Genomic DNA, 23,965 nt, shown 5'->3' on the forward strand with positions numbered 1-23,965 from the left:
TCCCGACAAGCTGGAGCTCACCGAGCCGCCGGCACCCGAACATTTTTACAATTCTCTCACCGACACGGCGGTGACGCCTGAGGATTATGCAAACTTTCTCGAGGCCTGGAAAGAGTTCGGGTGCCGAACGCTCGGCGAATACTATGATTTTTACCTTTGTTGCGATGTGAATTTGCTCGCCGATTTGTGCCTCGATTTTAGAGCTCTGTGTCTCAAGGTTTACGGCCTCGATTGTTTCAATTACATGACGCTACCGAGTTTCGGGTTCTCGGCCGCGCTCAAAACCACGCAGGCTCGTATCAAGCTGTTCAAAGACTACGAGATGACCTTGATGACCATGTCCGGGATACGGGGCGGTATCGTTCAAGTGGGCAAACGCTACATGAAGCCCAATAACCCGCTTTGCGAATGACTACGATCCTTCAGCTCCACATTCTTGGGGACTGTACCTGGACATAAATTCTCTGTACGCGCACACGATGACTCTGAGTTTGCCGTACGATGATTACAGGTGGCTCACCGCGGACGAGCTGTCGCGGCTCGACGTCACCGCGGTGGCCGATGACGCTCCGACCGGCTACGTGCTCGACGTATCGATTGCCTATCCCGAGCACTTGCACGAGCTTCATCAAGGGCTCCCGTTTTTGTGTAACAACGAATTACCTCCTCTGCCGAGCGCGAAACAACCCCGGCTCCTGGCCTCCTTCCGTGACCGTGAAAATTACATCATTCACTACGTCACGTTGAAACAAGCCTTGCGCCACGGGCTCCGGCTGGTGAAAATCAACCGGGCTTTCAGTTTCAGTCAAAAACCTTTTTTGAAACCATTCATTGAGAAAAATATCAAATTGAGGCAGACGCTAACGTCTAAATTTCACCAGGGGGTCGCGAAACTGCTCAGCAACAGCTGTTTCGGGAAATTTTTACAGAACCCTTTGAAACAGCGCAGGATTAAATTGGCGGTGAATAGCGAGCAAATTTTGAAACTGGTCGCCCGCGTTGATTTCCTCGATCGCACCCTCTTCGACGAGGAGCTGGCCGCCGTGCACATGCGCAAAACCGAGATCGTTTTTGACAGCGCGATCTTGGTGGGTTTTGCGGTGCTTGAGCTGTCCAAGGTGCACATGTACCGATTTTATTACGATGTGATGATTCGAAGATACGGTCCCACGAGGTGTTTAAATAACTATATTGATACAGATGGGCTGATACTAGAGGTTTTCACGGAAAATTGGTGGGAAGACATGAAGGAAATGTCGGACGAGTGGTTCGATTGCAGCGATCTACCCCCGGAGCACCCCTGTTTCTCGCTGAAAAATCGAAAAAGGATGGGAGTGATGAAGGATGAAACGTGCGGTAAGACGATCATCGAATTCGTGGGATTGATGAGTAAAATGTACGCCTATAGATTGGGAGGGGGAGGGGAGGGTATGCGAGCGAAAGGTGTACCAACCCGCGTTTTACACGCTACCGCCAACTTTGAGGTCTACAAGGATGTTTTGTTCAATAAAGAAAAAACCCACATTACCGAAAGGCGGATTCAAAGTAAGCACATGCAACTTTATTCGCGAGAAAGTAGAAAAGTAGCTCTCTCTTCGGACGATCAAAAGCGTTACATTCTCCCCGACGGTGTGCACACACTCCCGTGGGGTCATCGCGACATTGTAGAGCCTCAAATTTGGCGGGAGACGAATAAAATCGCGGCGTTGCGAGCTCACTTTTTACCCGGTGGCAGCGGTAATGCTTCGAATCCCGAACCGTGCTCCGATCATGGGATCAGGTATTGTTTTTGCTCCGGTGAGAATGCCATGCTGGAGAAGTCGGTGACCGCACTGCTCGACGGTATTCCCCCGCGCCCCGCCTTTATCCACCCGAGCTGGCTCGAAAAAAACGGAGCATACCCGCTCGATTCGTTGGAGGAGACTTTTGGTAAATTCGGCCGCTGTATCGTGGCTTGTATAAGACTCACAGGTGAGCCGTACAGGCTTCGTTTGCCCAAGGATTTCGATAGAGCCCTCACGCGTGAAAACATTAGGGAAATTAACGCGGGTCAATTCTTCCTGAATTATCTCGGTCCTTTATCCCACAGGTCACACAAGTTCAGTTTAAGCATGCGAGCGAGCTGTCCCCCACCGCCGGGCCCGATACCAGCCTGTCCTTCCCCTCCTCCTCCTCCTCCTCGGTCGCCTGAGCGAGACGGAGCTGATGGTACTGCTGCTGTGGCTGCTCCGGCGGAGGCGGGGAGAGGAAGGAAAAGACCTGTTTCTGTCTCCGTCAATGAGTCTGGTGCGATGTCTACAAGCACGGGGGCAGGTAGCCGTAGACCCGACCGTGAAGATGCCGATCTAAAACGCTTCCGAAAATTTTGTGAGAGGCAATTGCCTTGCAGCTCACGCGGTCCCCGGTAATGACCTATCACGGCGAGGATCTCGATTTGTAAATATAGATATGTATATATATTATGTTAATTCTCAGCTCGAGTCCTGAAGATATTACAATGTTGCCAAGATTGTGCAACTTCTTTTGGAGGAAAAACCCGGTTATCCATTAATAGTTCCTATTTTACTCGTTAAAAAAATGTAAATTTAAGACAAAAATTAGCATCTAAATTTCTTAGTTTTTCACGATTCACTAATCAATGTAAATACGATTCACTAATCAATGTAAATATGGATCACTAATCAATGTAAATATGACTCGCTTTACTAATCAATGGAGGGAGCACACACACACACTCTCAATTTTCAGGTCTACGATGATGATGATGGTGTTTTCCAAGAATACCTCCCACACGCTCTAGTTTTTTTCTAATTTTCTAGTGGAATCCTTCAATGATGCCCAAGAAGAGCGGATAATGGCGAAGGAACTAACCGTGGGTGGGAAATATCCACTTATCTCACTTGACAACTTTAAAGGAGACTACGGGGTCGGGCTGAGCGCTTGGATCCGAGTCGATGGCAAAGAGCGCATGCTCATATTGCCATCGATTTTCGGAAGAAAAGTTAGCGAACAGGATATCGAGAAGATCAACCAAGGGACGGGGTATCTTCTCGTGTATAAAGGACCGGCAGGACGGACCCATTTGTTCAAAATGGAGAAAGAGTGAGGTAAAAATTAAAAATAATTTGCATCATCATCAACATCATGATCACCATCCATCCGGCAAGCAGGGGATCCTTAATAAGGATTAAGGATTATCATTATCATTAATCATTAATCATTATCATTATTATTATTAATATTAATTCGTTTTTTTTTTTTCTTTCTTTTTTCCTATCCATGCAATCTCACACACTCGGACCCGAATAGCGCTATGAGTCAAATGGCATCAGAGAAAATCCCGCAAGCTCTCGCCGTTCTCTCCCGTTTTCGTCTGTCGAGGGCGGACAGATTCAAAATTTTCAAAAAATTGGTGAAAGAGATATTCATCGGAATGCTCCACTGGGAAATGTCACCGTCCCAACAGTTGGATGACCGGGATCCGTATTTCGATGTCTCTTTCCTCAATTTCAAAGATCACTGTTGTAATGAGCGGTGCTTGAAAACAATCGATGAGTGGTGTGAGATTGTGAAGTCTAAAATAGGGTTCAGAGATTATTTAAAATTCCTCTTTGTTTTCGACAAGTTTTACGTGGACGCTTTGAAAATGGAGGCTATGTACGAACCCCGTATTCAAATACTCCGTCAGCTCATGCCCTACATTTTCAACAGCGATGCTAACACGGAGAGATTCGATTGCTTCGCAGAATATCATGCGGTTTTCTTACATCACCCGTGGTATACCGAGATGAATAGGACATACGAGTCGAGCAAAGTTGGAAAATTTAAATGTTTGAAAGCCAAGTGGTGGGTTTGCGAATGTGTTCGAATGTGCCAGCAATGTCGAAAACTTACCGCACGCGGGACAAAAGCGGGAGGGATTTTAGATAATCTCAAATCCTACGACCCTAGAGGAGATTCCGATTTTAGAGATTTATCGAGCAAAATACGAGATTTATCCCATTCTTTCCTTTCCTGAGTTTATTTATCTATTTATTTATCCATTTATTTATTTTCTATTACATTTCTAATATTTTTTTTTTTTTTCCTCCTCACCAGGTCTCACACCACCCATCTTAAACAGCACCCTCTCCACCAGCACCAACAATGTATCTACAGCATGTTTGCCCCATCATCCAGTCTCATTTTTACGTTTGGGCAAGGACCCCGGCACCCAGGCCTCTCATGATTAATGTAATGGGGCCGGGGAGTATGGAGGAGGAAACGCTCCTCCGACTTGGGGATGAGATATCCTCCTGGATTTCGATGAGGTCCTTATCGGTAACGAAGGAGAATGTACCAGGAGGGTATCTCATCACCAAGGAGGGGAGCCTGTTCTCCGTTAAATATTGGGCCACAGTGGGGGAGACGAGTCTTTCCCTGGTATTGATGGGAGGATGATGAATCAATACCAGGGATAGGACTCTCTCCCTCACTCGGTCGGTTATATTATACCCATGTTATATATATATATATTATACCCATGTTTAAAAAAAAAAAAAAAAAAATAAAGGGTGAAGTCAGAGAGTAAATACCCGAGTTTTTTTTCTTTCTTCCTTTTTCTCACTTTGAGAATGGGTGGGTGGGATACTAAACTAATGAGTGATTTAACATTTACAATGAAATAATGTAGGGTGAGCAGACACAGGGCTCTATATCTCTGATAATGTTGAGTTAAATTCTAGGATTAACACATGGTAATCCTAGGATTTAGTCTAAACAGGAGATAGGTTCCCTCTGCTATGCAACCCTCACATCTGTTCCATATAAGAAATAGATGAAGAAATATCCGAGTGGAGAAGTAATATTTTTTCATCTTCTGTTTACTCATGAATTTTACAAAAAAAAAAATTAATATGAAACCTTAAAGGTTAGAGTTTTCTCCACGCCTTCCTTCGGTTGGTGTTTAAGACTATTACCTAACAGTTATAAGATGAGAAAATTTCAAACTAATGTCTAATGATATTCATAGGAGAGATTATACACGGGGAAATTTCCGAAATTGAACATTTGGATGACTGTTGTCAGAAAAATTGCACGGGATAATTTTGAAAAGGCAATCATACATACAAAGATTACACTCGAATTTTTCGATCTTTAATTTCGGAAATTTTCACCGTTGTACGGGGTGATTAAATTACTCGGCTCTTGTCAAAAGTCTGAGGAAATCGTTTCCCGGTCTTCATTTTTGAAAATTCAACCCGGCCCCCGCCTAATTTTTTCAATGTTGTTTGGTGTGACGTCACAGCACGTAAAGACGGCTATCATTTTATACAGTAAAACACTCTCGAAATTTTCCCGCTCAATTTTACATCATTGATTAGCCAGTAAATTAACTCTGATTTTACTAGACTGATTACGATTATCCATCACCCCTCGATAGGTATACAACCCGCTAGTGACCTCACACCATGGTTGTAAGATCAGGCTCCCGCTCAATTTTCAATAAAAATCTGGGGAAATCGATTGCCGGACTTCAATTTTGAAAATTCATCCTGGCCCCCCGCTGCACAATTTTTCAATGTTGTTTGGTGTGACGTCACAGCACGTAAAATCGGTTATCATTTTACATCATTGATGCTATATCACCCAGTAAATTAACTCCGATTTTACTAGACTGATAGCTATACAACCCGTGACAGATAACCACTCGCTAGTGTCCTCACACCGTGGTTGTAAAATCAGGCATCCTAAAATAATCCAGATTTCCCCGTAAAATTTTTCATCAATACCCCTCAATTAATCACGATTTTCCTGATCAGACTGATAACGCGGGTGATGGGTAGGCAACCCGCAACAGTCGCTAGTGACGTCACACCATGGTTGAAAAATCAACATTTTTCTGCACAATTTTACAACACTGGCAACGATAGGTAGGCAACCCGCAACAGTCGCTAGTGACGTCACACCATGGTTGCAAAATCATCCTAAAATAATCAACATTTTTCTGCACAATTTTACAACACTGGCAACGATAGGTAGGCAACCCGCAACAGTCGCTAGTGACGTCACACCATGGTTGTAAAATCATCCTAAAATAATCAACATTTTTCTGCACAATTTTACAACACTGGTAACGATAGGTAGGCAACCCGCAACCAGTCGCTAGTGACGTCACACCGATTCTCCCTGGTGACACCTTAAATGTCAAAGGTCAAGTGATGGCATATCCCTATTATCATACTACTAGAACCCTTGTTGAGCGGTGTCATCATCGTTCACCGTAACGCTCAAGCGCCTTCAGTTTAAAATGAAGCAAAAACATGCACACCGAACCGTACAAACAGTCGGTCTTATCACCAATTGCTCGGTTGAAATATATTCAGCAGATATATTCGCATTTAAATCAACTAGTCCATAAACATTGGAGGTTTTGAAAAAAAGACCGAAAGGCAGTAGTTAAATGCTGGTGGCATGTGTTAGATACAGGTGTAAACAGAACTCGTAGGCGTAAGAAGCGTCAACGTGAGAGGCAAGCGGTGGGTATTCACGAACATCAATACTTCATTAAAAGCCAGAGGCAGCTAAGGAAGGGTTTTCAACTCACCCGCAAGTAGACTTCTTGCGTGATGCAATAGTCATTTGAAGTATGCAACTAACGTAGCAGCCTAAAAGCTACGAGATCTGTTTTGAGGAAACCAGGGAAACCTGCAAGGCAGAGGAAGTTAATCTGTATTTGATCCGACGGTTTTCCATAGTTATTTTATTATTTTTACTTAAGTCTTTGGTACAATAAATACGAGTATCCTAGCTCTTCATCTCCAAGTTGGCGTCCAAGATGAAAAATTAAGAAAAAAACCCGAAGGAAAAATGGTTAAAAGATAGGAAAGGTAGTCCACAGATCGCCGCTTTTCTTACGTATGGGCTCAAGAAATCATGGAGTTTTATTGACATTAGAGCTTATCCCGAGGCGGAAATACGTCTTTTTGTGACTTTTTTATTCAATTTTTTGTCACCATCGTTATTCTTATCTGTCTGTGTGCTCCTTTGATTCTGACAGTTTAATGGTGCAACTATATAGAAAAGTTTTTGGCGCTGAATGTCAAAGTGGAGGGAGGCACATTTCGACGGTGAAACTACCAAACCACGTATCTCGGTTTGCGACGTCGCAGACTTCCTGTCATTCTTTATTTTTTAAATAAAAAATTAATTAACGTCCAGTCTTGAAAATTCCTGTGATTTTTCCTCTTCGTGCGGAGAAAATTCTGTGAAAATTTCAAGGAATGATACTGATTTGGTCTACTTCAAAAAAATAAAATGCGAGCGTAGATTTTTAAACACCGCAAACGAGATACGTGGTTTGGTAGTTTCACCGTCGATTTCTAGTTTCACATTGAACATTTTTGAGTGAATGCACACTTCTCAGTTTGGGTCCATTATTCTAAAATTATCAAATGGGGGGGGGGGGGGGAGAGAAGAGGAGTAAATTTCCGACTAAACCACTAATGTTAATTATCTTCGGTCTTGGATGCAGATTACGAAGTAATATTTATGATTCAATTATTTTAGTACCGTTAAAAATTGCCCCAGCACTCTGTCAACTCACGCTCTGCATGTTTCAGTTACGTTTGCCGCAGCTAAGTCTTGAAGCGAGAAAGCCCCAAAAATGCGTTTTTGCATGCAGTTTCTCCAGGATATCCAAAGTCCTCTCCTAAATCCCCAAAATATAATTTCCGTCTATTTATCTATATTTCTTCGGGTGCGGTTTTAAAAGCGATTTCATGCTGACATCAAACATGCTAACAACGAATTGGATTACATTTTGCAATAAGGAACCACTACCTCCGGCTGTCTCATAAAAGCATATGCAGTAAAAGCTCGCTAAGTCGAACTACGGTTAAGACGAAATGTCGATTAAGTCGAATTTTTTTTCGGTCCCTAGACACGTTCATAAATTAAACGGAGAACCGGTCAAGATGAATTTCCGCTTAAGTCGAATTTTTTGTCGGTCCCTACACAATTCGACTTAGCGAGCTTTCACTGTATCTGCATCGGGAAAACAATGTCATATATCGACGGTGTAAGTCGGCAATCACATAACTCGGTTTGCGACGTCGCAGACTTCATGTCATACTTTATTTTTTAAATGGAAAACTACTCAACGGCAATTCTTCAAAACTGTCATGATTTTTCTTCTCAATTCGAAGAAAATTCTGCAAAAACTTCAAGAAATAATGTCAATTTGTTCTCTTTTAAAAAAATGACGTATAGGCGGAGATTTTCAGACACCGCAAACGAGTTATGTGATTGCCGACTTTCACCGTCGATATATTTTGTTTCTAAAATGGGCCAGAAATAGTGGTTCCTTATTGCAAAATGAAGTTCGATTAATGGTGCTATCATTTCAATTTCATCAAAACATGAGGTCTTCATCCAGCCTGCCATCGCCCTGCCTGTCTTCATCCTGCCCGCCTCCATCCTGCCCGCCTCCATTTTTCTCCAAGAGTGACATGAGTTGTGCCGTGACAGCGTCAGCGTCGACCGGCTCGGACAGCCTCTCTCGGGCGACGGGCGGCGTGCCGTCCGTCGGAAGATCGTCTTCGACGTGGTCCGAGGGGAGGCTGTTGTTCGGCGCTAGGAGCTCCGCGGCCGTGAGCGGTCGGTCGCGGGTCGGCGGCGACTCAGGGTAATCCATCTCGAACGGGATCTGCTGATTTGGCGGGGGCTGCTGTCTCGGCGGGGGCTGCTGTCTCGGTGGGGACTGCTGTCTCGGCGGGGCGGAGAATGAAGGTGCCTTCTGGAAGCTCGCGTTGGTCCCGGACGATGCTCGTTGGGGTGATCGCCGCTTAGGGGGTGGGCTCCTGCCCCTGCTTCGATTGTTCCGCTGCGGAGAGCGCGAATTCGTTCGTCTCACCACCTGAAAACGATCGGACGATGCGGAGATGTACTTGAAAGTTGTTTGGTTCGAAACTGGAAGCTCTAAATAAATATTTGAGAGTCGTACAGAGAAGGAAAAGAATGTATCGACGATTTAAGTCTGCAGCCACGTATCTCGGTTTCCGACGTGGCAGACTTCCTGTCATACTTCATTCATTAAGGTGATTCGATGGACGCCATATTATGTGTCAGAAAGGCATGCGATATATCGCATCTATTGGTTCCATTTTTTCAGCTACTCGTCATTTTTCTCCAATTTTGAGATCGCAATTCTGTCGTCAGGAGACTAAAGCACTCACTTACTAATTTTAACAAAGAAGTTCAACGTACTAAAGGCGTGGTTTCATTAGAGAGAAAACATCGCATTCGATACTGATATCAGAACTGCACTCGAATGCGATATTTTCTCTCTAAAAAACCCACGCCTTTATTGAGTTGAATTTCTTTGTTAAAATTAGTAAGTGAGCGCTTTAGTCTCCTGACAACAGAATTGCGATCTCAAAAATGGAGAAAAATGACGAATAGCTGAGAAAATGGAACCAATTGATGCGATATATCGCATGCCGTTCTGACACAAAATATGGCGTCCATTGAATCACCTTAGATGGAAAACTACCCGTTTGCAATTCCTGGAAACTGCCGTGATTTTTCTTCCCTGATCAAAGAAAATTCTGAGAAAGCTTCAAGGAATGATGTCGCTTTTTAAAAAATGAATTAAGAGTGGAGATTTTCAAACACCGCAAACGGGATACGTGGTTGCGGACTTACACCGTCGGTTCTGTTCACGAAAAAAGGGACGTAGGCAAATTTTCGCGAGTGGATTTGGTCGACTTATTCAACCAGATTGGCAGGGTTGCAAACCAATGGAGAAGAACGCTCTGCTGAGTTGAAGAACTAAACTCAGTCGCTGGATGAATTATTATGCCCAACGTTTGCATCCATCTACTTTTCGACCCACCTCCCGAGGTAAGTCGAGAATTTTGGATGTGGTCGTCAATGCTGCCAGCGTGAAAACTAAATGTTGTAGGTGCACCGTCACCCGGAGGGAATTTCGTTGTGTTGTAACAGAGGTTGGCGGTAAGTTTAAAACTTGAACCAAATCCACTCGCGAAAATTTGCCTCTCATGCCATGCCCACTTCACACGCCGAAAATAGGAGCTGAAAATGGAGGCCATAGACGCATTGATGAATTTTGCCGCGAGATTCCGCGAAATTTGCGTGGTTCTCGCAATTTTCAGGAACCGATAATGAGTCTGGACTCGACATCAGCTGAGTATTCCAAGAATTTGAGTTCAAATTTGGATCAACAAAGTTGAAACTTACGGGAAAACGACTGTTGAACAACAACCACGTAACCTCACTTTCGGCTCCCATTTTCAACGCGTGAAAAGCGCTAAAGTCCGCAAAATCTCTAAATTGCGTTATTAGCATCAGAGTCTAGAGGAGTTACCTACAAAGAATTTAGGACAAAAAAAACCTCAAAAATGTCAAACCGACCAAATTTACCTATAGCTGTTCGAAGTTTAAGTTTAAAAACTGTAGTTTCGAGGAAAAGATAATTGAAATATCTATTTTTCATGTCCAAGGAACCGAATGGACCATTAGAAAGGTGCGAATTGAAGCCATAAGTGTATACCCGCAATTCTAATGACAACTTGACATCCTGCCCTCGGAGTTTCTAAAATTGTATTTGCTTTCTGCAAAATTCATGATAGTCTAATGGTATACAAAACTGTAATCCTGGCGATTGTCAAAAAAATCTCCCTCCGACTCAAAATTAGTTGAAATTAGTGGTAATCCACAGTTGTCCAGTGGTAGTTACTCCACAATATCCTCTCTATGATAATGAAATCATTTTTAAGACGCTTGATGGACGGGGTGAGGAAGGGGAGTAAGACGTTCGATTGGCTAGATAGGAAGGGAATTTTCAAAGTCTGTAAGGGGGGCACCCGCAAGTGTGGGAACTGTGGGAACCCCGATGGGTTTACCTTTGCGTTGTTGTTGACTCTAGCTTCTGTCCTCTGCTTCTCCCTTTTCCCTCCCTAGTTGACTTGCGTCTTCTGTTTCTCATTATTTCATTCTTAGTTGTTGGTTGACTTTTTTTTTTTGTTTTGTTTTTTAATTCTTAATAATACTCTTGTTCATTTTCGTTTGAGTTTTCTTAGTAAGTTGAGAGTAGTAGATTTCCATTTGGTTCGTCTGATTCTATGTTTGCTTTAAGTTGCTGAGGTCTCTTTTTACTTTTTTTATTTTATTCTTAATTCATTTTCGGCAATTTCAATTTGTTCTGTCCGGGCGATCTCAACGATTTCGCTACCGCGAAGCGGCCCCTAGGGACGCGTAGCGCCCCGGGAGTTGGGCTGCGTAGCGGCCACGGGGCGACGGGGCGGACCCTCTAGTATATACTAAACTCAATTCCCGGCACTCATCTTACCGTTTGGCGTCTACCGTTGGGGCTGGTTCTCGTCGTGGTTGTAATCCGAGAATATTGTTTCCCGTTGGGACTGGAATAAGTCCGCCGCACCGTTCTCTGCTGGCGCAATGATTTTGTCCTGCTTCCACTTCGACTCCTGATGACCCTGCGCGGTGATCGCCGATATTGCCCTTGCTGCCACCTGGAATCAGACTCTTTACGTAAAAATACATGCCGGTCAGACTCCAGGTTAATAGATTCTGGGTTCGAAACTCGGTAACGGCAACCAAGTTCCATGGAGTTGACGAGAGGGTCTGTAGAAAAGTATTTCGTTCTGCCTTAATCTCTACAAATTTGTGAACCTGGATCCTGGATCAAGTAAACCGGTCAATATAGGTAGCCGTGGATTCTACTCAGATATCAATCTAAGAAATCACCGGAAGAAAAGATGGACTTGAGCTCCACATGAAATATCCTAAAGATTTCTTCTCTCGTTAAAATTCGAATGAATTAATGTGTGCGACTGTCCAGGGAAAAAGGGACCCTCGTTTCCACAAACTCACGATATTGCATTATTGATATCAGAGTTCAAATGAGTTTTCTGCAAGCCCTCTTGGAGAAAGCCGAAATCGGTCGAACCAAACTTGAGTCATGACGGTCTGAAGCTTTGAATCCATGAAACTTAGTTTCGAGACAAAAACGATCTAAAATCTAACCGATCATGGCCAGAGTGCGGAATCACCGGACAGTTCCACACCCTCAATTTGCAAAAAAAATGAATTAAACCATTCGCATCAATATTTCAGAACAATAAACAGAGTTTTCTTCGGAACTTCAAAATCCGATTCTTTGGTTTACCCCGACAAAAAACTCTTAACTAGAGCTTTCACCTCCTTGGGCGAAAGTCCCCTTTTCCCGTCTGAGTGGTCACATATGTTATGTTTCTCTTAATAATTAGCAGCAAATTGAATAGAATTTGATCAAATACACTGACAAAAAAATACATTCTTATGGCTCCTTACTCAAATCGTTGAAAATCACATTTTCCCTTAGGAATATAAGTCGTCCACTCAGTCGGGGCCGGATTTCGGGGGTGGCCAATTTTGTAATTTTTTCAAATGTAGGTATCGAGAAAAAAATCTGATTCAGAAAAAAAACTATATACGAGAAAAAGCGAAAAGATCTCTCATTTTCTGAAAGTTAAAGTACAGTAATTTCTAATTTGTTCGTCTTTCGGTGATGCAAGAGCTGACAGAGCCTTTCATTAGTCTAGTTGAGAGAGAAACCAAACACGCACTTTGACCTGGAGCGGCGTGGCGCAGAGCGCAATGATGACGAGGACTTGAGATGGAAAGGAGAAGCCCTCGGCGCGGCGCATGAAACTCATATTAGCGCCTACAAGACTCCATGAATACGTCACGCATTGCGTCAAAAACAGTGCGGTCAGCACCGGTCGGCGTAAAACGCATATCGCCTACAAGACTGTATGGATGCTTCACTCATTGCACCGAACACAGTGCTGTTGGCGCGGTGGCAGAAATTAAAATCATTAAACCACATTCATGTTTAATCTTTCATAATTTTTTCGTTCTTTTCTTATGAAGGACGTTTTTCTATCCACCGGAACTATGTGCATTGTGACGTAATGCATATATTCTTATGGGTCTCAGGGCTCATGTCTTAATGCACATAGTTTTGTAAGATACGTCCAAAGGAAAGGCCTCGTCCACACAGAGATAGGTTTACGGAACTTAATTTTCGCGCAAAGTTCCGTGAAATTCTGCTATTAATGACAGGGCTTCCACAGAAAATGTGCCCAACTCGAGTAAAAGCGTCTTATGCACCCCTCTTCCTCCGGCACGTTCACTTGATGGTTTATATCGATGTTTCAAAACGAATGAGAAGGGGCGGCAAAATACAGACGGCCCATGGGCGGCAAGTAGGTAAATTCGGCCCTGCACTCAGTATTTATTCTTCTAAGAATCTCTGATAGACGTCTTGCTGAATCCAGTAGCAATGATATACCTCACCTTTGGCGCATGATTTCCATGGCACACCGATTTGCATCTCTAGGGCTTCTACCTGGTTTGTTGCATTGTCTGGCTTGAAGTTGATGTGTTTCGGTGACGTCGTTCACATCGAAATCGACGAAAATGAGGTGGACGTTCTCCGGAACGGTCACACCGGGGGCCAGTTCATGGCTACTGTCGAAATCGGAAGGCATTTTGGTTTCGTTCGAGGCCGACCGATCATTTTTGTGACAAGAACGCAGTTCGCTAGACTCATCCTCTTTTTCTTTTTCGACGCAGGTCAGTAAGAATTTCTGGTTTGGATCCCCTGTTTAGAAGTAAGCACAGGAATTAATGGAGCAGTTACGTTTTCATCATGATTCGTGTCTTAGTGGTTAATCCGATTTGACATTAAGCTTCGCTCTAAAACCTCAATGGCTTCTGCATGTAAATCTTGAAACTTTTTTTCCGGTGGCTATCTGGACTACATTTCGCAAATCGGGAACTACAATTTTTGGCTCATTTTAAAAAACCACGTATGTGCTATGCGTTCCCCCACGCGGATAGGTGATTTTATGAATGAATCCAAAATCGTTGATCCTTATTGAAAAATGATTATTCCATAAATTCCCTGATGAGCAGACTAGTGACTCATCCGACAACGGCCTCGATCAATTCACCGTCATGATCATGAATCTAGGAAAGAGGGGATGACGCAACAAATAATCGACTCACCGATGCTTTATTAACGTAGACTTCTGGTGAATCATGGAGGATTTTCTTTTTTATATGGATGCGCTCGTTAAATTAATGGATTATGCTCCGTTCACAACTTCCAGCCATCAAACGTGTTGCCAACTTCAGCTAAAGCAATGATAAGAGTTGTTCCCTTCAGCAAAATGGCTCAAAAATTACGATGAACGCATCGGGAAAGTTTGAAATACACTCCTAACTTCACAATTTGCGTAAGAAATGTGCCTTTTTTTAAACTTCTTGCTTTAAAAACGACACTACGGCACTTGTGACATTTCGTTAGAGGATTCGTTTCTTCCAACCTTTGTGAATTAGGATGTTTCACAATATTCAATTCGCAACATTGCCGGCACTCCCGCGCGCAAATCGTGTGGAAGCACCTTGGTCTTTACCAACGCAAGAAAATTGTTGTAAATATAAACCTGCCGGTTGATAAAAGCCCGTCGGACGAGTGTTTTGGCGGGCTGACGTCGGCCATGTTTAATACTGCTTGGCATCCTAGTGTGGAAGGGTTGGATGGAACGGCTCCTCTTACGACTTGCTCACCTGTGCCGTAGTATCGTTTTTGAAGCGGAAAGCTTACAAAAGCGCATATCGACGGCGTAAGTCGGCAATCACATAACTTGGTTTGCGACGTCACAGACTTCCTGGCATACTTTATTTTTTAAACGGAAAACTACTCAACGGCAATTCTTTGAAACTGCCTTGATTTTAGCGGCTCTGGTACTTGCACTAGAGCTGCTATTCCGGACGGTCCCAGCTGGGGAGTATCAATGGACCATGTTACATTGGAGAGACCGCGCGTTGGTTGATGGGAATCGGCGCCATTTTCGACTATGTACCTTGTCATGACTTTATTTTATTGCATAGTGATTTTATTGTTAGCCAATGCTATGTTGTGTAGTGTATTTTTGGAATCATGGTGATACAGTCAATAATTCAAAACTTGTCTGTGCTTTAATCTCGTGATGGAAAAAATGTACTTTACGTTCAAAATTTGAAATTTTGAATTTTAAAGTTTTCGCGGTTTTTTGGAAGAATGCAGTGGTTGGAGCTTCCTAGGCATATTACTCGATATCAGCTGATAGCAAACAAAGGTTACCAAGGAAACCGTAAACGTTTAACAACTATCGTGGCCATCGGGGCGATTATTGAAATGACATCGACTCTATGAAACATGAATCGACAGTTGTCGGATTGTACATCAATGACAAAATGTGTCTAAGCCCTCATTCTTGACTACAACTACCGTCGCCAGAGCCGCTTTCCGACGCAAATGCGTTGGAGCTTACTGCTTGTTTCATCTCTCTGCGAAGAAAATTCTGCGTAAACTTCAAGGAGTGGTGTCAATGCGTCCGCCTTTAAAAAAATAACATGGAGGCGGAGATTTTCAGACACCGCAAACGAGTTAGGTGATGGCTGACTTACACCGTCGGTATTTCTTACGCAGATTGTGAAATTAGGAGGGGATTTGAGACAATTCCGATGCGCCCATCGTGACTTTTGGGCCATTTCACATTATATTTAACTCTAATATTTGCTTCAACTGAAGTTTGCGACAGGCCCAGTATGGACAGTGTTTATTGTCCTCCTATAAAGATTTAATACGAGGTCGCCGCCAAACTTGAGGTTAAGAAAGAACGGCGTCACAGATAGTGCTATAATACTTGTTCTTACTGTATTTATATTGCAAATATCAGTAGATCCAGAGATCCATTTTTATGAAATGAGGAAAATTGTATGGATTCAATAAAATTCTTTTGAAATATGCATTTTGAAAAATATGAAAAATTAGAGAGAGCAAGTGCTAAAAATTCTTGATGCCGCATCAGTAAAAGGGGGAAATTTCCACTGGAAAAAAAATAAACCACGAGAATACTCTGTCTACCCTTTTTTACATTATCTAAAGTGAATTTGGAAGTCACGCACGTGGAATGACATGTGCAATGCACGTGTCTCTCCCTTCTTGGTTTAATTTAATTTTTGCTGATGACGCAGAAGATCCATGAGCAATGGTGGATGAGATCAACCTTTAATTTCTTTTCTAACATTTGCACCAGGACTGAAAGGGATGCGGAAAGGCTTAAGGCATGCGCATGACCTTTTGGAAATTGTCCTATTTTGGGCCCTTCCCACGCATTAATGTATTCCAGTTAAATTTTGACTATTTTCCTCCAAAAATCAATTTACGCTTCCATGGCTCCTCGCGGTTTGCGCTACATTTAGAGAAAATAATCCGATTTAGCTGAGCACTTGGTTTTGGTGCGTATACACACCTCTAGCGCAAAAGACACAGCATTTTGATCTCTCCTCTAAGGTGTTAATGGCTCAATGTTGAAAGCACCAAATAAACGTATCTACCAACCAACCACACACAAAAAATGAAGAAACTTTTAAGTTATAAGTTAGAACTTAGTTTCGATTGTATCTAATAATCTCCCTGCGAAAACCAATAACTACTGTAGGTATACATTTAATGCCTGATTTTCTCTCATTTTCCTTTCTTTTTTGGGAGGTACCTTTACGACCGTGCCCCCCCCCCCCCCCCCAGTGCCCCCCTCCTGAATTTTTTGAATTTTAAATTAGGCATTGCTCAGCTACAGGGCTGTAGAAGGTAAACTTTCCATCAAGTTCGTGTATGGCACTAGTACCTGTAATCCAGGTCGTTTGAAGGAATGTTTTGGGACCACTTACAATTTTACCGGAATTTAATGTTACTTTATTCTACCAGCGGAAACTAGTAACAGTTACGGCCGTAAAAATAAAGAAAGACAATATTTCCACTGAGTACGTATATATTTAAAGCGCGATTTAAAGAATTTAGCTCTCCTTGAATCGCCGTGTTTTCGAAACACACCGGTTCAATGAAAAATATTAATAAGTTATAAAACGAAAAACAATCAAGATAATCAGAAAAATGTTGAAATGCGGATAAAAGCGCCCTCTATTTAATTGTACCATTGCCAAAGATGACCCGACATTGATCGCAACGCCTGGATGCAACAATCCCTGCTCTATGGATGTCCGTATTGCATACCCTAAACATGAAGGCGTTTCCAAACGCGCCTTGGCCGCCAGAATGAAACCATATGACGCGGATTATTCTCGTCAAAACGCCTCCTCGCAGACGTCTATTAAGCCAATTTCAAAATCTACAGCTCGTAAAAAGTGAGAGGTTATTTAGAAAGTCTTAAACAGATGTGTTTTCGTGTTCCGATTATACCTTCAGTCTGATAGACTCGGGTCTGAGGATGCCTGACATTTGTCAGATGAAGTCGCATTATAGAAATCGGGAAAAAATAGAAGGAGAAGAAGAGGAGGAGGAAGAAGAAGAAGAGGAGAAGGAAGTGAAGCCGGGGCCCGAAAGCCTCAAACGAGATAGAGAATGAAAACAGGTGGATAAAGTGAACACGAGTAGGTGTTTAGAGTTCAAATATCGGAAGGACCCTGAAGCACATGATTGAGGACTAAAACACTAGATGGGGCCGAAGCCCCACCCTTTCAAAAGGATGATGAAAAAACTTACGTGAAGTCTCCTAAGGAGATGGCAAAAAGACTAATGGCGGCCGGACCCCCCACTCCCCAGGCAATGCCAATTGCCCTCTCCCCACTGGCCGACAGCCAGTAGAGAGAGACCAATCAACGTGCCCTGGGACTGGAGGGACCAAACCGCGCATATTCAAATTTTATGTCCGGAGACCGGGTTACAGAAGAAGAGGAGGAGGAAGAAGAGGAGGAGGAAGAAGAAGAAGATGATGATAAAGAAGGTAAATAGATAGAAAAAGAACAAAATCAATAAGAGGAAGAAGAAGGTATAAAGGAGGACGAGAAGAAAAAGAATGAGAATAAATCGTAGAAGAAAAGAAGGAATAAGAAGAGGAGTGAAAAAAAAGAGGAGGAGGAGGAGGAATGATTAAAAGAACAATTAAAGGGAAGAAGTGAAAGGAGCAGGAGAAGAAGAGTTTATTTTCCTTCCTCCTCCTTCTCCTCCTTCTACTTCTCCTTCCAGCTTCTTCTTCTTTCTTCTTCTTTCTTCTTCTTTCTTCTTCTTTCTTCTTCCTTCTTCTTCCTCCTTCTTCCTCCTCCTTCTTCCCTCTGTTTTTCTTCTTTGGCTCTTATAATCTGTATAATAATAAACCTGTTTCCGAGGGGCTTTGTAAATATATCTCATCGTCCCAGTAAACCGGGTCTAAAGGAGTCGAGTCCATTGAATCAGGGTTAAGATAAAATATGGTGGGGTTCACTTTTACGAAGATTTTAGGACTCAGCATGCGCCAGGGGAGCCACTTATGCGTTTAGTAATATCTATAATCTCTCCATAAATGAGAAAAACATTTATTTGGTTCTATCTGATGATATCAACGCTGCAGGAGTGTTGATATCGAAATTCAGTCCACAGTCCACTCAATGGCTCCTTTCCTCCAGAATGAGCATTAAACACGCTCTACACGAATAAGCTCTACTCGAGGATCTTCGGGAGTATGTGACTCAAGAGAATCTGAGGTCTAACTGTGTTGAAGTCTGAAAGTCAAGAATAGTTAGGCTATGTTGTACAAAAGTCGACAGTTGTTACCAGTTTTTAAGCCTCGCAATAAATCAACCAGAGTCCCGTTGGCCGTCCCGTCATCGATTGTTTCGTCCAAAAAGGAGACCCAATGCTCAACTGTTTCTCCTGCAAGTTTCGAGCACCAAATGATCCCATGGTCCACATAAGAGCACATTATTGAAATTTGTTTTGCACCCTCCGCATCTGTCGAATATGTACGGTGGGTCAATGAAACCGAGTGTGCTATATTTAAAGCGCTGGGTACAAAAAGGACATTTTTTGATTGCAGTGTCTCAAAATCTGTGCCAACGTTTCATCCATTATAATTAAAGCAGATCTATATCATTTGTTGTAACTTTCACGAAATATTTTTTATGATTTTACCGTACTGAAAACGTAAAGTTTCAAAAATTTCACCCAATAGTTTCCTCTCTAAAATAAAAATTAGCTCTGAAGATTCTGAAACACCGCATCTAAGAAATGCCTTTTCTGCACCCAGCGCCTCATTTATCACGTGATTATATGGATAGATAGGTACTTAGGGTGTCATTTTAATTTGAAAATTTACTTCCAATAGGGAGCAAATCCTTTTCGTCTTTTTCCAGCGCCCGGCTCCTGGCTTGCTGAATTCTTATCGTATACTTTTTATTGCATGATAATATTGCCTGGCTTATGACCCTAATCGGAGAAAAATATTGCAAAGATAAAATTAATTCATCAAATTCATTCACTAAAAAATCGATAAAGATTCAACAAAATGTTAAATGAAAAACCTTTATAGTAATTACGAAGTCACAAAAATGATCACTGGTAAAATTTTATTTCATTATCGATTAGCTTTTTTCTGATACATTCTAGCACATCTCCTCAGCGCAAAAAAAAAAAAAAAAAAAAAAAAAAAAAACTTCTTTCCGATCCGTCTTGCCTGCCTTAGACTCTCTGAAGGTTTTAAGGTCGTCGGTGGGTTAACAGAATTGACATTCTGTTGACGTGTTAAATTCCAGACTACGAAATACGACAGTATCTGGGAAGGGAACTCGTGCAACCGGTGGAAAAATTACATCTTTATACAAGAAATACAAAACCTGTATGTTTGCAAATGTATCATTATTTGAAAGGTATGATCTTTGATTATTGCAATAAGCGATGACCTCGGTGCATGTAGACTTATTTAGTGGCAACGTCATTCGATATGTATATAAATAATGTAGGAAATGAGCAAGGGAAAGGACGCTTGTTGATGCCGGCGCAGGGATACAACTATTCGTGCCTGATGGATGTCCGTATTGCATCTGAAAAATTGAAGGCGCGATGGCGCGATAAGTGAACTCCTAATGCTTCGCTCTATGCTGCCTCTGAGGTGTCACTCAGAGATCCGGAAGAAAAGTTAAAATCGAGGTCCGATTAAGCCTCTCCTATTCTGCCGTGATAGCGAAGAGAGCAGTAAGTGCAAAAATGAAGTTTTGAGAAAATGGGCCTAGAAGCTTCTGAGTGGAACATTTTATTGAAAGAAGCCTCCGTTCTTTGTCAAATCGCAACCAATCATTCGATAGACTCTTAGAAATCATTTGGGGGCTTAAAACTCGACCGATTTTATTTTAAAATACATGAAAAAGGTATAATTCAGTTTCATGTTAGATAAGTATTTGGCAAGACAGCAGTACGTGATATCTTCTGCTTGCTTTTGTATAAGCGTGTTGGACACATAACGAACACATTTTCAGGTTAGAAATCGGCAGATGAGGGCGGCATTCCTCTTGAAAGCACTAGTATTCATTGGTTCTCATGCACCTACGGCTTCTTGAAAAAAACTATGTCATTTTTTGTGCACTTGCGGTTTTTTAATCCGTCTCGCTTCCATTAAATTAGTATGAAATTTGCTGTTTTAGCTCTCAGTAATTTCATCTAAAAGAGTTTAGACGAATTTTAAAGAAAACTCGATTTCGAAAATTTTGCACTTACGGCTCTCTTCGCTATCACGGCAGTATTTTTGGCCAGGTTCTTCACTTAACCCTTGAAGCACCACTACAAATGAGACAAACAGAAACAAACACAAGATGGAAATAGAGCAAGGAAAAGGAAGCGCGTTGATAAAGGCGCGGCGGAGAGATACAACTATTCGCACTTGATGGATGTCCGTGTTGCGTCTGCAAAATTGAAGGCGCGATGACACGCTGCGTGAACTATTGAATGCTGCCGATGAGGTATCGCTCAGACTCGGGAGGAAAGTTAAAAGACGAGGCCCAAATACGTCTCACATATCTTCGGCTGTGTTAACATTCGATTTTTTCTTTCTTTTTTCAATTTCACGTCTCATTCCTACTTTAGGATGTATTTGTAGAACTATATTTGATGCTTTTGTGTACCGGCCCCATAGTTCCCACAGAAGAGATAGTCGAGTCAATTTTACCAGCTTCGGATTTCTAGGGGTAGTTGTTAAAAAATCCCCCGACCTTAGATTTTTTTTCTTTTTTTCAATTTGTGGCTGATTCTTTTTTAGGATGGATTTGTAGACCTATATCTAAAGATTTTACGCACCGGCCCATGCAAGACAGGTGTTTTTCACTAGTCTTGGGTAAATTTGACCCAACTTTGGCATCTAAGGATTAAGGGACTCATGAATTGATTTATCATTTATTCATGAGGAAATTGTCATGAATAAACGAGAAATCCACTCAAGATTGAATTTTAATAATGTTTTGAATATTTTGGCTATGTTCAATTGCGGGGATTGGAGAACAAGGCGCACAAGTGCAGGTTTTGAACTCAAAAATTGAATATTGATGATTTCAACAAGAACTAGTCTTGAAATATACTCCGTGAAAAATTTACTGCAAAAATTAAATTTTTAAGCAACAAAAAGTACGTTAAAACTTCATTTCCGTTATTCCAATTTTTCACTCTGGAATCATTAAACATGGATAGGTTGAACATTGCAAGAATGACGTAGCTACTAAATCAGTTCACCACGGCGAGATTAACCAGGTTCAGCAAATAAGTTACTCGTAATATCTCAGAAAGGCATTCAAGTCAAAATAATCCTTCAAGTTCGTCAGAAAAGGGATGCGCTTGGAATTGAATCTCGTCTCATTTTCGCACGCGTATTTCAACTTCAAGGATTAATATAGGTAATCACTTTGAATTGGGACAAAAAAATTAATCTGACATCACCGTCATTTAAATTAAGCAACATTACCCATGAATAATAATTGCACTAGGTCATCTTTCAAAACCACCTCTAACTTATTTAGAAGTTTGACCGATCCATAAACGAATTAGAAGGCCCAACAACAGTGCATCGATTCGATTTAAACACGGATGGCAAGCATTTATCAGAGAGGAAACCACGTGGATAAGCACACATATAAAACTACCGACATGCACAGGAAAATCAACGCGTGTATATATTGTCTCTGAAAAGAGCCAAGGGAATTGGCTTCATTTGGATACAAGCACAGTTAATTAGTGACATTGTAAAAGGGAACACTCACTCGTACTGGATACGAATTGTAATAGACTTGAAAAAATCCAAATCAAATGATGAAACCGAAAAACTTTTAACATCCTGTATGTCAGCTCACATGGTAATGCCATATATTCGCATGATGGAAGCCCCTCTTTCATCAAGGTTTACTCGCGAGGATGACATTTTTACCGACTGAGTCGAAGCATTTTTTTCACCACAGCGAGTGTTGCCACACGCAGTGTTTGCCTCATCGGCTTAACGAAAAAAAATTTTTTCGAACAGCGTTGCTGCTTTTTAAGAGGAATTGCCTGATTTGCGCATGAAAGCCAACGGAAAGTAGGAGAATTTTATAGGAAAATTGATGGCGCTGATTTTAAGGCACTGTTGCTGCAGTGTTTACGTGCTTGTGACGTAAACTTAAGGGCCGACTAAGAGTCGCATTTTGAATGACGAAACTGCGCGGAAACTTCTTCATTCAGAGACGGGGAGAAGGTTACCTGTGATTGGCTGATTTTTTTTCTCGCGTGTCTGTTGCGCGCAAGAGGTAAAGTTAGGTGAGTAGATTTCTCACAGGGAAAATTGCGCAAAAATCACGTTGTGCACTTTAGAATTGTCTAAAATTCACTCTTTAATGCATAGTCTTGCGTAGGCTCTATGACGTATGTTCAAATTTAGTGCGTGTACGGGAGTTTCCTCCTCAGCTGCTGACAGTTAGGTTCGTCCAAAAAAGTTGTAGAAAAACCTGATCAAAGAAAACGCACAATCTCAAAAATTGCCCTACATCTCAAATACGAATACCTACATTTCAATAGTTTTGAAGTATCTCCTTTTGTAACACAAGAAAATGAAGAAAAATGCAAATGGCTCAAAAAGATTGAAATCATTCGTGAGAGAAGGTTTTGCGAGATTGTTTGAGATTGTTGCGAGATAGATTTGATTATCTAGCGTCTGTGGTGACACCACCACCGGCGAATTAAGGCGCTGCCCTCTAAGCCGTCCGCACTCCCGCACTTATAAATACGGTGCGGTCGAGGACGTTTAGCATTAGCATCACTCTGTTTCAGGTCCTCGCCATCGCTCCAGCCAGCTTTGCTCCTGCTCACCGTCTTTGAGCACAGCTCATAATTTCCAAAACGGCCCTTTTCAGGGCCACAAAATTTTCAGCTCGGGCTTTGCCCTCACGTCTGTCTCTCTCGACCAACCTGATTGCCTGCAGCGTAGGAAGTAGCTGCGGACGCGTGAAGTTTGAAAATGCGTGAAGAAACTCCGCAAGTTGTGCGATAAGTTGAGGATTTCAGACGACGTGTTCGTTGTAATTTTGGTGCAGTTTACCCATGAAAAGTCTACTCAGTTAGACCTACTTACCTCTTACATCGATGGCAAAACTGCAAAACCACTAATCTTCGTTTGCAATGTTGCAGACTTCCTGTCATACTTTATGTTTTTATTTCTTAAGACTTCCTCAATTCTTCACCTCTATTCACAGAATATCCTGTCCTTTCAAGCTATAAAATTAGCTTGTTTCTCTTCGAAAAAATAAAACAGAAGCAAAAGTTTTGAGACATCATATGGTTCCGCACTTGGCCGTCAATATGCAGCTTTCAACAAGCCAATTCCGGCAATCAGCCGAGACCAGAGACCAACAGTTATTAGATGAATGTAGAGTTGGTATTTTTTTTTTCGATTTGATGGTACGGTCAAAATCTGCTATGACTGGAATGACGAGGGAAACTATGCCATAAACAAGGCAAGGGAAAAAGAGACAGGAAAGAGAGCATTCACGAGCAATCAAAGAAGTCTATATTGAATAGATAACAGAGGGAATGGAAAACCTGGCTACGGCCTTATACGGCTCGCGCCTT

At 42.1% G+C, this 23,965-nt stretch overlaps 2 protein-coding genes across 2 annotated transcripts; one reads left to right on the plus strand and one right to left on the minus strand.

Annotated features, from left to right (window-relative positions):
* Nucleotides 1-463: 463 nt before the first annotated feature.
* On the plus strand, nucleotides 464-5,536 carry LOC140223737 (uncharacterized). The gene is made up of 2 exons (XM_072298047.1): nucleotides 464-3,107; nucleotides 4,099-5,536. Exon 1 carries the CDS (start codon nucleotides 480-482, stop codon nucleotides 2,406-2,408), a length of 1,929 nt encoding a protein of 642 aa, XP_072154148.1. The 5' UTR covers nucleotides 464-479; the 3' UTR covers nucleotides 2,409-3,107; nucleotides 4,099-5,536.
* A 1,178-nt stretch (nucleotides 5,537-6,714) lies between these two features.
* LOC109031038 (uncharacterized) lies at nucleotides 6,715-22,265 on the minus strand. Its single transcript, XM_072298048.1, has 5 exons — nucleotides 22,129-22,265; nucleotides 18,665-18,841; nucleotides 13,360-13,666; nucleotides 11,351-11,531; nucleotides 6,715-8,896 (listed from the first exon to the last, which is right to left on the minus strand). The coding sequence occupies exons 1-5, from the start codon at nucleotides 22,259-22,261 to the stop codon at nucleotides 8,393-8,395; spliced, it is 1,302 nt and encodes a 433-aa protein (XP_072154149.1). The 5' UTR covers nucleotides 22,262-22,265; the 3' UTR covers nucleotides 6,715-8,392.
* Between the last annotated feature and the right edge of the window lie 1,700 nt (nucleotides 22,266-23,965).

The sequence above is a fragment of the Bemisia tabaci genome, chromosome 3 (genome assembly GCF_918797505.1).
Source record: "Bemisia tabaci chromosome 3, PGI_BMITA_v3".
NCBI classification, from domain to species: domain Eukaryota; kingdom Metazoa; phylum Arthropoda; class Insecta; order Hemiptera; family Aleyrodidae; genus Bemisia; species Bemisia tabaci.

Bases quoted from the DNA above. Each gene is read 5' to 3' on its own strand.
- LOC140223737 (XM_072298047.1), top strand. From the start codon at position 480: ATGACTCTGAGTTTGCCGTACGATGATTACAGGTGGCTCACCGCGGAC.
- LOC109031038 (XM_072298048.1), bottom strand. From the start codon at position 22,261: ATGAAAGAGGGGCTTCCATCATGCGAATATATGGCATTACCATGTGAG. The intron at 11,532-13,359 runs GTGAGGTATATC...GTCTGATTCCAG, and splicing joins ATGGAAATCATGCGCCAAAG to GTGGCAGCAAGGGCAATATC. The intron at 8,897-11,350 runs GTAAGATGAGTG...GATCGTTTTCAG, and splicing joins CCAACGGTAGACGCCAAACG to GTGGTGAGACGAACGAATTC.